We start from the raw sequence: 13,395 nt of genomic DNA on the forward strand, positions 1-13,395 counted from the left end.
TATTTATACGCAATCACTTCTTCTCTTTTCTCATATACTTGAATTTAATTTTGTGTGGCTCTCTTCTTCTCTCTTACATCGTATCGATTAAATATTAATTATAAAGACACTAAAAATTCGAAAGTCAATTAATGTCATTAATGATAATTTCTCTCCTGCATTTTTTTTCAATTTTAATACAGATAATGTCATTAAAAAAATACAATTTAAAGTTCCCTTTCCGTTTTAATAAGTTTAAGTTAAAGTCGATTATATAAAACGCCTACGAAAATTCCTATGTATGATAACAGTAAATGAGAATCAGATACAAATTCGACACGAAGCACCCGCATAGTCTCATACGTGCATGGCTAGCATTATATCGCAGAACAATCGATACATACCGTCAGCACACGACAGAGCTCGAATTCCCGGCCCCTGTTGGCCGAACTAAGCCAACCGACCCCGCACTACCGCCATTCAACGACCACAAACTGCCTGGTTTTCCAACATCCGCGTGTCACTTTGCATATCTTACAATGCAACGATCATAATCTCAAAACTCTTTAAACCACCTTACTCTCTATACACATCTCGTAGAATTTTTCATGATATTTTGATTTCTATACTCTTAAGGCTCGCTCTCTATCGAGGTTCCTTCTTATGTAGGATAAGTACGATTTTATATATATAAATTATTTATATTAATTATAAAATGCACATCAAAATTATATAAGATTGCACATTCAGTCATAATAATTGTTTAAACAATTTTTCTTTTCTATCTCTCTTCTCCCTTTCTATTTTTTCTATCTCCTCTCTTTTTTTCTTTTTCTCTCTTTCTCAATTATATATACATATATATATATATATGTGTGTGTGTGTGTGTGTATGTATAACTAAGAGAAAGAAAAGAGACAATAAAGAGATAAAAAAATAGAAAAAGAGAAGAGAGAAAAAGTACAAAAATTGTTACAATATGTATATATTTTAACGTTCAAGAATAAAAAGTTAAACTATTGTATTACGTTATATTATTTAACACATTCTGCTTGACGTTAACATTTCAATTTTATTAAGCACGTAACATATACGCAGTGCATATACAAAATAATTAGAAATATTTTCTCGATTACCGGGCATTCTATTTGTTACAATACTCCGTATAATATATTCTCAATTAAATGCGACGATCACATCGAAACTCGAAGATGTCGCGAATAAAGCGTCTTTCCATATAGGTATAGAAGGTTCGGAAGATGCGGTGGTCCGTCAGTCGGACGAATGGGCGTAAGTGTTCGCCGATGATAGTAGAGGGTAGTGGAGAAAACGGGTAGGAACCGTCCGCGGGAAAAAAGGAGAAAAGGGAGTGAATTTTTTATCGGTAAAAACTCCATTAGAGAGAGAGAGAAGCGACGGTGTTTGTTATTGGTCATCCTCGGAGCGAAGATGGAAGGGTAGCTGGTTAGATAGGTAGAGGGTAGAGGGCCTTGTCCGGCGCAGAGATATCCATCGATCTGAAGGACGGTAGATCCGCCACCGTCCTCGATTCTTCCCCCTTCTTACATTCTATATCCTAGGGAGGATATCTCCTCCCTTTAGCCACCGTCGACTCCTATGAGAGTGAAACGAAGAGAAAAAGAGAGAGAGAGAGAGAGAGAGGTGTTCGCGCCCCTTTCTACTCCGGGAACTCTACGTACGCAGGCAAGCATCTACAATGTTCCTTTGGCGCGGGTGGTATCAAAGAAATCAATTACCCAGCAACACACACGCGGGTCCTGCACCCGATCTCCACACGGTCCACCCAACCCCCCGTAGTCCGTTCTCCACTCTTTCCCACTACAGAGGCAGTACCGAGCACTCACGCCCTCTCCAGGCGTCCATCTTTTCTGAAGTGCCAACCCCCCTGTGCGTCTCACATATTTATTTTATACTGCCCGCGCCTTGTACGACCGTTCCAGAGCCCCGGGATGGAATTCTTTATCAAGTCGCTCTCCCAACGCGGTACTTCCGTCTATTGCTTCGGCCGAACGCGTTCTCGATTCAATCGAAGCGATATCGAACATCATTTTCACCAAATCTACGTGCTAGTTTTGATTTCACCGAGCCAATCATGATTTACGCGTTACAATTCGCCCGGTTTGAAATATCTGTCGCGTTGGTATATGACAGAAAAATTATATACGTTCCTCTTTTTTTTTTTTAATCAAATAATACAAAATATATTTCTTTTTATATTTTGTTTGATTTAATTGCAAACGTTACGATGTATCGCATTGTATGAAACAAATCAAATCGATAGAACTTGTTTATTAAATTGCGTACTTGTAACAAAATCTCAGAGGGGCAATACATGGTATTAATCTAAACTAAAAATGGTCCTTTGCAGTAAAGCGTCGCCTCCGAGAGACAGGCTTGGAATCAAATGGATTGCGAATGGATGGAGAACAGTGAGATGTAAGAGCGAACGAGAGGAGACAATGATAGTAACGGTGTAAGAGGAAAGAAAGAGAGAAAGAGTGACAAAGAAAGAGATGGGAGAAAGAGAGAGAGAGAGAAGATGGTGGCAGACAACAAAAAAGAGAAGGAAGAGAGACCCGGAGAAAAAGAAAGAAAGCCTCAATGTGGCGTGGGAGGATAGAGGACGGCCATCGGAATAGCCTCAACTGGACAGCACGTGGACGACTGGACTACCTACTTTTATATCGTTCGGGAAATAATGGGATTCCCATCATGAAGTGGATTTCCCTTGGGAGCCAGTGGACATCGATGCACCCGTCAAGAGATCCAACGCCATCCGACGCCCGTATCCTCTATCGGTTTCCTACACCCCCGACGTTCATCATTCGTGCCCTCTCGTACTCATTCACCTGTTCAGAGTTTCCCTCGCCCCGCGTTTTACTTCGTTGCATTAGAAAAATGATCGGAGTTCAAAGAGCCGGACGCGTTCCGTTGTTATCCCTTAATTTCATCTGATTTTTTTCGTATAAAAGTATAAATCCTTCTCTTTTATTATTCTTCTGATTCATATATATATATATCATCGCTAAAATTCGGAAGTGTGAATTCAAACAACGAATAAAAATGAAAAATGAAAGAAAAATGATCGGAGTTTAAAGAACCAGACGCGTTGCGTTGTTATCCCTATATATTAATTTCATTTTTTCGTATAAATCCTTCTCTTTTATTATTCTTCTGATTCATATATATATATATCACCACTAAAATTCGAACAACAAATAAAAATGAGAAATGATCGGAGTTCAAAGAACCAGACGCGGCGCGTTGTTATCCCTATTAATTTCATTTGATTTTTTTCGTATAAATTCTTCTCTTTTATTATTCTCCTGATTCATATATATCATCGCTAAAATTCGGACGTGCGAATTCGAACAACGAATAATAACGAAACTATAAACTATCTAAATATTTTCAGCCAGCTAAGTCCGAAATTATTATTATTCTTTGTGTAAAAAAAAAATCGAGTTCTAATTTACTTATATATTGATAACCAGATTATATACCGCAGACTATAAACAGACTCCGAAATTATAAAATTATTGTCGAGTTTTGCCCGAGATGTTTAAACACTATATAAATTCTATAAATTGTACAGAATAATTTTAATTGCATTTATTTTAAATTTCAACGATACAATATATTTCTCTAATCACTTTTGTAAAAGATTTTAATTATACATGAGATAAAGTAAATATTTTAATATTGTTTTACCGCTTTTAATGTTGTGCCATTATTATGATAATAATTATTATTATATAATTTTGCAACAATATTGCAAATTTAACTTAATATAAAAGTTGAGTATTTTACAGAGAGATTATAATGAAAGAGAATCAATTCTTTTAAAAATATTTGATATCTCTCAAATTCTCACATATACCATACATATATGTATACATATGTGTATGTATGTACATAAATTTATATATGTATATTTATATATGTATTTATGTATGTATATTTATATATATAATACTCTTTGTAAAATACTCAACTTTTATATTAAATTGCAACATTGTTGCATAATTATATATATAATAATTATCTTCATAATAATAACATAACATTAAAGTGATATAATAGCAATATTAAAATATAATCACTTTATTTAATGTATAATTGAAATTTTTCACAAAAGTGATTAGAGAAATGTATGTATGTATAATATATATTGTAATATATAGAGTTTTAACATGTATGTGTGACAGATATTGTTTAACTCATAAAAAAGTTTATGATTAAATTACACAAATTAAAATACAAAATTATTATTATAGACAACTAGTGCCATCTCACCATAATATTGCATAAAAGACGATTATAGAACACATTGTACGTCGATAAAAACATTTTAGGGAAGAGAAGAGTTATCTATCGATACATTTAAAAATCTTGATATCCTTACTGGATACTTTACAGTTGAACCTGTTGTGATAAATACTTCTCTTATGATAAAATAAAATGTATTATCCTTGGATAATTTATCGATTAAAGAAAACTACATAGCCGACATAGGTGATTATTAAATATTTGATAACAAAATATATGAATAGAAAATTATATTTTCAGTATATAGAATATATATTTAATTGTATCATATTAATTGGAACAAAACTATTAAAAATTTCTAATATTTTTAATTTTATCAAATTTTCACAATTAATATAATAAATACTTAAAATTTTAATTAATTATTATTCCTCATTATTCTTCATATAAATCTATAATTTACAATTATTTTAATAAATAAATACATAGGTAACTATATTTCTTTTATCATCTGTTCTAGTTTCGATAAAGTACTTTTCTCTTGCTTTTTAGAAATTATACATTTGCCAATTTATTGTTATATACATACATATATATATATATATATATATATATATATATATATATATAAAATGATAATATTGAAGGAGAGCTCCGTCTTCTCCAATTTTGCTAAAATTTTACAATATTATGCATTTTTGTGCATAAAACACGAATCTGTAAATTAAAATTGTTGCTTTCAAAAGTATATAGAGAAAAGTTACACGCACAAAAATACACAATGTTGCAAAATTTCGGCAAAATTATTACCCAAAATTTAAATAAAAATTGATAAGAGACTCACCGATGCGTAGCACCGTAAACCAAGTTGTAAACTGTAAAAAAATACATAAAAGTTATAATAAATTATAATAATATACTATAATAGTATAGTATAAAAGTGTATATATATAATATATATAATAGTATAGTGAAATTTAAAATAATTAATATTACCAAAAATAAAAATATTATTTACATTGAATTTAATGGTTAGAAATAGTAATAATAAATAATAAATAAATTACCATGTAGTTGTTCTGCCCTTGCCCGATGCCGCCCTGGACCTCCTCCTCCTCTCGTAGAAGCTTCGAAACACTTGCACTTTGCACTCGCGTTACTTCTTTTCGTTCGCGACGCGCGGCGACGCTCGGATTTTAGCTATCACATTTTCGACGTGTTTTGACAAAACGCGAGAATCGCGAGAGCATATTCGCGCACGACCGATGCTCCGTTTTCGCGTCGCCGCTTTATTCAAGGCCTATCGAAGGGCCTCATCGAACGACGAAGACGACTTCCCCGCGACGCACTCGGAAATCGCCGATACTCCCGAATTGGTCACTACACACTTCTCGCTCTTTACTAAATATTTTCGACACGACGATTCACGAGAAATTTTGAGAGGGCAACAATATCATTATGGCGGCGCGACCGTAGTCGTGGTCGACCTGCGATTTTTACGAAAATTACGAACTAAATTCGTCGCGTACCGATACTTCGACACGATAATGCGGAAATACGACCGGAAACGCGCAATCGCCCGCTTAGTATCCGCTCGACAACGTCGAAACACTCTGGAAATTTTCGCGTCGAAAGCGCCCAGTAATTCTCGCGATCCGCCCTCGTAAACTCGCGCGCGCGAACTTTTGGCGGGACTCGAGTCGGAGCTGTGACGTCACGCGTCACGTGACAACGTGCTTGCGGGAGAACGAGTGGTTAGGAGCGAGACTCGCGGACGAGATCAATTTCGCATTTGCGATCGCGATCACGAATTCACGATGTCTGTACACGCGACGCGATCAGATATATATGATAATTAACGACGTAAAGATACTAATTAATATATACTAATTAATATACAGACTTACTTTCACCACAGATTAATAGACAGATCGCCAAAGGTCTGGATGAAGGAGAGACCAGCATTTCTCACTGATTTCAGCGCCATATCGTAGTAGTGGTCAATGCAGTAACTATTAATACGTTCCCAAGATAAGAGCGTCTCATGCTCATGAACTCGTCCGGCGGCATGTACGAAATTTATCTTTTCGTAGCGTTCGCGTATTTCGGAAAGGACAGAATTTTATGATGTTATAAATAAATAAAATATTAACCTGACCTATTATAATTATTTTTTAATAAATGTTTCATTATTATTATCATCTAAGTCTAAGTCGTTTAATTAATTTTTAGTTTTGTAATAATTAATTTAATTTATTCTAATCATTTTAATATGTGAAAAATACTAATACGTATACGTTTTATAATGAATTAATATATTTCGAGAGTCGAATTATATATTTTTAATAATATAAAAGTGTTCAAAAATTATATTTGACTTTTAATTTTAATTATTTTAGCAAAGAGTTCCGAAATCTCTTACACACATAATAGGGATTTTGTTCATCCATATAATTCGCAATTAAGTATATATGTTAATTATTAATTTCAATAAAATACAAAATTAAAATTAAAGGTCAAATATAATTTTTGAACATAAATATATTTAATTCGTTATAAAACGTATACCCGTAATAGTATTTTTCTCGTACAAAAATAACTAGAATAAATTAAATTACTCATAAAAAAATAAAAAAATAATTAAATAATTTATATTATATATGATAATAATAAAACATTTTATAAAAAAAAACAGATTCAATAAATATAAGTATATATATAACATGCACTTATATTTATTGAATCTATTTTTTAATAAAATGTTTTATAAGCTTAGAAAACTTGACTTTGACGTAACTAGCAAATTTTATTTAATTATTTCACGACGGTTTGACGTAATAAAATGTTTTATTATTATTATATAAAATATAAGTTTAAATTCTTTAATTAATTTTTAATCTTTTATGATTAATTTAATTTACTCTAATTATTTTTGTACGAGAAAAATACTATCATGGGTATACGTTTTATAATTAATTTAATATATTTGTGTTTAAAAATTATATTTGACCTTTAATTTTAATTTTTATTTTATTAAAATTAATAATTAACATATATACTTAATTGCGAATTATATGGATGAAAAAAATCCCCATTATGTGTGTAAGAGATTTCGGAACTCTTTGCTAAAAAATAATTAAAATTAAAAGTCAAATATAATTTTTGAACACATTTATATTATTAAGAATATATAATTCGGTTCCCGAAATATATTAATTCATTATAAAACGTATACGTGATATTATTTTTCTCATATAAAAATGACTAGAATAAATTAAATTAATTATTAAAAAACTAAAAAGTAATTAAACGACTTAGACTTAGATGATAATAATAATGAAACATTTTATTAAAAAAAGATTCAATAACTAGTAGGTCAGGTTATAATTTTTTATTTATTTATTTATAACATTATGAGCTATTAAGCTCATCATCTCGTTCGCTCTCTTGCTTTCATTCGGCAAGTCACAAACGATATATGATACTCGTATGTTCCTACTTCAACTCTCGAGAATCTGAAACAAACGAAACTCGTGTCCAATATACAGGGTGTCCGGTAACTAACAGACCAATGATTACAAATGGATTCTTTGGTCAATTTGGGAACGATTTTTCTTCAGCGAAAATGTCGAAAAAGGTCATCATTTTTTACAACTTTCCAATCTTTGTCATTATATATCTTTATAACTAAGCCTTAAATTAAAATTTTATTATAGTAAACTCTACCTGAAATTAACTGAAGAATGTAATTATGTTAGACTTTTAACTCCAAAACGTTTAGTTTTCAAAAAATCTATTTTTTTCAATCGCTTATAACTCGAAAATTATTGACTTCTCTACATTTTTGCTAAGGAAAAATCGTCTCCAAATTGGCCAGAGAATCCGCCCTTAATCATTGGTCCGTTAGTTACCGGACACCCTGTATATATTATATAAAAGTGTATAGCACGTCAGAAGCTTGTGAGCTTACAGCGATAAGTAAAAACAATTGCGTATCTATTTCATTGCGTTTATCTGTTTAAACGCGCGCTTTAATTTTTCCAACGTTTTTGCCTGTTTATATTTTAAAGGTCCTCTCTTCTAAAAATCTTGTTTTAAAGATCCTCTCCGCGAGCAAAATTCGAAAACATAAATTATTTAATATTTTTACTTTATTATTTGTAAATCCTCGGTAATTTCAAAATTTTTCTATTTGAAAATTATTAATTTTCTATTGCCAATTAATTTTATCACAGACTTTACTCTTACTCCCATTGCACTTTCGTTTGCGGTTTTCAGTATACGATTTTTTATCGTAGTTACTGAAAATTATTATTGTGAATTATACTTGTGCAATGATATGAAGAATTTACAATTTCGTTGAAATTGTTGATTTTTCAAAAAAATTACGAGATTCGCGGAAATTGCGTGCTTTCTTGGCATTTTCCGTTCGCGGCAGGCGGTTTATTTTTGATTGTTGCAAGTGTTTTTTTTTTTTTTTTTTTATTAAAATAGATAATAATAATGTGAAATAAATCACGATATTTGACAGATGTGCATATATATAGAAATTGTAATAATAATAATATTATATCATAAAATTGTAAATTGTTTCAATTTTTTATAGACTGCGATAAAAGATTTTACATTTGGATAAGAAACTGCGGTAAGTAAAAATATAAAATTCTTGAAAACGTACCAAAAATATTTGATAATGTAAAAAGGTGAACTTTGAAAAATAAGGAACTTAAAAATTGCACTAATAAATGGGCTATATGTGAGCCGTGCGCGGATGTAAGGTGTGTTATATCGAAATTTAATTAATAGAATTGAGAATTAATCCCAATTTTAAGTCTTACAAATGTCCAAGCTAATTTTTTGTACCTCGTGTACATTTTTGAAAGTTATATCGAAAAATTAAATTTTAATATGCGTCTTACATCTCACATTTCGCATACGGCTCACATATAGCCTATTTATCTCTTATACTTTATTTCAACCCTTATAGAAATTTATTACTAGTAACGCCAATTTATCACTTATTCGAGTAATTAATCACTTTTATTTCGAATACTTAAATTACTGTATATTATAGTATTTTAAATACTCGAAATAAGTGATTAATTGGCGTAGTGATAAATTTCTACAAGAGAATAAGGAGCCTTTAAATTCTTAATGTAAAAAATTTCAAGTAATTTTCTTTAATAAAATTTAATTAAAAAATTTAATTAAAAAATTTTTGAACACTGTGTTAAATCACATTTAAAATCGTGATTATTTCAATAAAAAAACATTTTATGTGTAAAAAATATATTTTTTATATTTAATAAATTTTATATATATATATATGCATATGTAAAATATTCTCTCTCTCTCTCTCTCTCTCTCTCTCTCTCTCTCTCTCACACACACACAACGGGGGCCAAATCTCTCAAATTGGTCTCATGATCAATTAGCCTGGATTCGCACCAGGGGCAAAGTCTGTTGGTAATGTCAAACAAATTTAGCCTGGACTTGCACCAGGGGCAAAGTCTTTTGGTCGAGTCTACGAAATTTAGCACGGACTCGAACCAGGGGCAAAGTCTTTTGGTTCAAATCTACGAAATTTAGCACGGACTCGAACCAGGGGCAAAGTGTGTCGGTAAGGGGCAAAGTCTATCGCACGAAGATGGCGGTCTCTTCTTTAGGCAGGCCTTTGGCGATCTGTCTATTAATCTGTGCTTTCGCGGACCGGCGACGAACGACAAGCGCGCAAATATTGTTCGTGAACAATGCGAAGTTGCACCAGAGAGCAGCATTCTAGATTGTGTTCGGAAATATATTCATCTAGGGAGAAGCACTCGATTGACCAATCAGAACAAAGGGATTCTCGGTCTCCGATTGGTCAATCAAAATTTGCGCTTTGACAGGCAGATTTCCGAACGCAACTCTGAAGTCCTTTCTTGATGTAATGGGTTATGGTTTTATGGTTATATAGTATATTATTATATAGATTCTAACCGGTTTCTGAAATGTTTAAACAAATTGCGGGATTATCTGCATCATGTAAATCATGTCAGATTTTATCGGGTAGGTAAATATAATTATTTCTTTCTTTTCTATTTAAATATTACTGTAAAATATTTATGTAAAAAAGTAATGTCTAATTCTATACTTTAATTATTGATCTATTTAAACTATGAAATAATTATCTGTATGTATGTTTCTATCACACAGAGAAAAATCATAAACATTTTGTACAGGTACATTGAAAAAAGCTGCCATGGTATATCCTAAAGTGATTCAATGTCAGGATAGTCAAGCATTTAGTAGTAGCACCACCACAAAAAAATGGGATTTATACAGTGCTGTTTGCTTAGAACGTCATCCAGTAATAGTACAACCGATGCAAGACATGGAACAAAAATTTTATAATTTATTAAAGAGGATTGAATATGAGAATAGTTTCAAAAGTGATCATGAATTAAGAGTGGAGAAAGAGGAAAAGCTAAAAAATTCAAGTGAAGATGTAGAAAAGAGAGACATTTTAATACAAACTGCACAGGACTTTGAAGATAGTAGTCAAGAAGAATTGAATAATTTTACATTTGCGCCAATAATTACAAGTATGTTGCTAATATTTTTTCTATAATGAAATACAAGACAAAATTTGATATAATAAAAAAATATTTGTTCACATATTAAAATGATCTGTATAATATATGAGAAAGAGAGAAGATTTCTGCACATATTTGTAAAATTATAAGAAAATTGTATATATGTTATAAAATTTATATCATTATTTTTATTATAGCAAATAATTTATATCTGTTTTTAGAATTTGATGAACAAAATATAACATCAACTTTAAAATGGAAATTGGACAAAAATCTACTTTTATTAATACAACAAAAAGTGGGTAATACATATTATTGGATACCTCCTCAAGGTATTCGAAAGGAAGGAGAGACCATGAGACAAGTATGTTTATAATTTTTCTCTGTAATTAATTGTATACACACACACACACAAATAGATACATTCATAGATACATACATACATACAATAAAATTGCCAAAGATAAAAAAGTTTGATATCATTTGATAACTTATTTTTTTGCAGACTGCAGAAAGAGTATTACAAGATATATGTGGTACAGAAATAAAAGCCAAGTTTTATGGCAATGCACCTATTGGATTTTATAAATACAAATATCCCAAGAAATTTAATGAGCAAGGAATTTATGGTGCTAAAATATTTTATTTTTTAGCAAAATATATAGATGGAAATGTTGTTAGTAATGTAAAATATCAATGGTTAGATGATACAGAATTCAAAAAAGTTTTACCCCTTGGAATGCAAAAAAGTATCTCACAATTTATGTTGTTTACTTAAATAATAATATAATAAAATTAAATTAAAGCACGCTCGTTTATTTTGACTTTCCTTATTACCAACTTGGATTGATTCAGAAACAAATATCAGTTAGTTTTTATAAACTTTATTATTTATAATTAACTACGAAGAGAAATTATTTTAAAAATACTTTATATTTTAGTATACCTTAAAATCGTCCAGATCTTTTTCGTCCAGTATATTTAGTATTAACTCTCACTTCGTTTCCTTGTCGTCGCCTCCTTTCTTTTTTTTCTATTATCCAGTCTCTACTTTTCTTCAATGGTTTACCTCTGGCATTTTTAATATATTCCCTGTAATACAAAATTAATACGATTATCAATATTTTATATATTGTAAGATAAAATAGATAAAAAGAAGCATACAATTAATGCAGCTTAAATTGCAAATTACAAGTTAACAGATGACAAAAATGTAAAAATCGAACCTTTTCGAGTTAGCGACGGTTTGTCTATCTTCAGTCTCTGTACCTAGTGCTTTTGGAAGTGGAACAGCTCCTCCAGTCATTAAAACTAAGAACATTTTCTTCGCTTTTGTACTATTTGGGTAATCGACAACCACACCACCAAAAAAGCCAGCTTTTGTAGCTTGTGCAGTAATTAATTCAACTTGTTCACTGTTCTCTGGATAGAACTGTAATACTGCTCTGGCGCTTCTTGACAGACATGCATATAACGTCGAAAAGAAACGATACAAACGCTTTGTAGGATTGTGCGAAGCCTTATTTGCATAGCATAACCACTGCAATGCAGAAATACTGACAGCACCGTCAAATGCACCAGCCTTAAATGGCAATCCTTGACCCATATCTCCTAGGATCAAATCGCCATTCGTTTCTCTATCTTTAGCTACCTCTGCAAAATAACACATCAATTATATACCTTTACATTATACAAAGAAACTAAAAACATAACTTAAAAAAATAATTGATAGAAGTAGTAAAATAGTAAATATAAAAAACGTTAATGAACTAAGTTTGTAAAGGATAACTATATTGCATAATAATGAAAAATATTTACCAAGCATAGATGAAGAGATATCAACACCAATCCATAAGTGTCCCTGATCTTCCAATACGCTACCACTAAGACCTGATCCGCAACCAATATCCAAAAGTAAACAGCATTGATCTTCAGGTAAAACAAGAAGTTCTATAGCACGTTCACACATTTGTACTTGGATATCTATCATACGGGAGCTGAAATGTACAGATTTTATATTTGTAGAAATAATGTACAATAGATATATGTAATACAAATTTTATATAATAACATACCTTTGTGTATACTTCTTTGCTTCTGTTTCATTATAATACTAACATGTAAAGAAAAAATATGTAATTAATTTTTGAATAGACTCATCAACATAATTATTATTGGTAATTATATTTAATCAAAGAGAACATACACAAGTATTAATAAATTAATATTTACAACTTACCACCTCAGGTGGTGCCATAAGTTCTGGACGCTTAGACATAATGTCAAATTTATTTTATGTTTATTTCCTCCAATATATAGTTTACGATAAAAATATTTTTAATAAACACACGTGTTAGACAAACCTAACCTAAATAAAAATGCCGAAAAACTTAATATTGCCAACCAATCATGTAACTGCATGTAAATTAGACACTTGTGATTGGTCCTTTCTTTATGTTCCAATATCGATTCGCAAAGTCGATATATCGCAAATTGTACGCGCTCCATATATGAATTGGAGTAAATCAAGTTGAATCAATTTATAAAACAA

The 13,395-nt window shown here is 30.9% G+C and overlaps 2 protein-coding genes and 1 long non-coding RNA gene across 6 annotated transcripts in view; 1 reads left to right on the plus strand and 2 right to left on the minus strand.

The window, feature by feature from the left end:
- The window catches only part of LOC146723641 (uncharacterized), a 124,851-nt gene extending 118,375 nt beyond the window's left edge, over positions 1-6,476 (minus strand). The window contains exons 1-2 of the long non-coding RNA XR_014924478.1: positions 5,337-6,476; positions 5,114-5,144 (exon numbers count right to left, since the gene is read on the minus strand). This is a non-coding gene — a long non-coding RNA (uncharacterized LOC146723641). The remainder of the gene's footprint in view (positions 1-5,113; positions 5,145-5,336) is intronic.
- A 1,169-nt stretch (positions 6,477-7,645) lies between these two features.
- LOC114934500 (18S rRNA (guanine-N(7))-methyltransferase) lies at positions 7,646-13,374 on the minus strand. The gene is made up of 6 exons (XM_085481504.1): positions 13,084-13,374; positions 12,920-12,957; positions 12,663-12,841; positions 12,071-12,497; positions 11,791-11,936; positions 7,646-7,784 (listed from the first exon to the last, which is right to left on the minus strand). Exons 1-5 carry the CDS (start codon positions 13,120-13,122, stop codon positions 11,792-11,794), a joined length of 828 nt encoding a protein of 275 aa, XP_085337630.1. The 5' UTR covers positions 13,123-13,374; the 3' UTR covers positions 7,646-7,784; position 11,791.
- On the plus strand, positions 10,160-11,652 carry mRpL46 (mitochondrial ribosomal protein L46). 4 transcript variants are annotated; one of them, XM_029308469.2, is made up of 4 exons: positions 10,160-10,317; positions 10,491-10,853; positions 11,066-11,208; positions 11,350-11,652. In XM_029308469.2, the coding sequence occupies exons 1-4, from the start codon at positions 10,260-10,262 to the stop codon at positions 11,620-11,622; spliced, it is 837 nt and encodes a 278-aa protein (XP_029164302.2). In that variant the 5' UTR covers positions 10,160-10,259; the 3' UTR covers positions 11,623-11,652. The 4 variants fall into 4 exon arrangements, with proteins under 4 accessions (XP_029164302.2, XP_029164303.2, XP_029164304.2 ...); XM_029308470.2 differs by having other exon boundaries at positions 10,254-10,317; positions 10,465-10,853; XM_029308471.2 differs by having other exon boundaries at positions 10,266-10,321; positions 10,465-10,853.
- Positions 13,375-13,395: the final 21 nt, after the last annotated feature.

Source organism: Nylanderia fulva, unplaced genomic scaffold, assembly GCF_048542155.1.
Source record: "Nylanderia fulva isolate GAGA-0341 unplaced genomic scaffold, ASM4854215v1 Scaffold18, whole genome shotgun sequence".
NCBI lineage: Eukaryota > Metazoa > Arthropoda > Insecta > Hymenoptera > Formicidae > Nylanderia > Nylanderia fulva.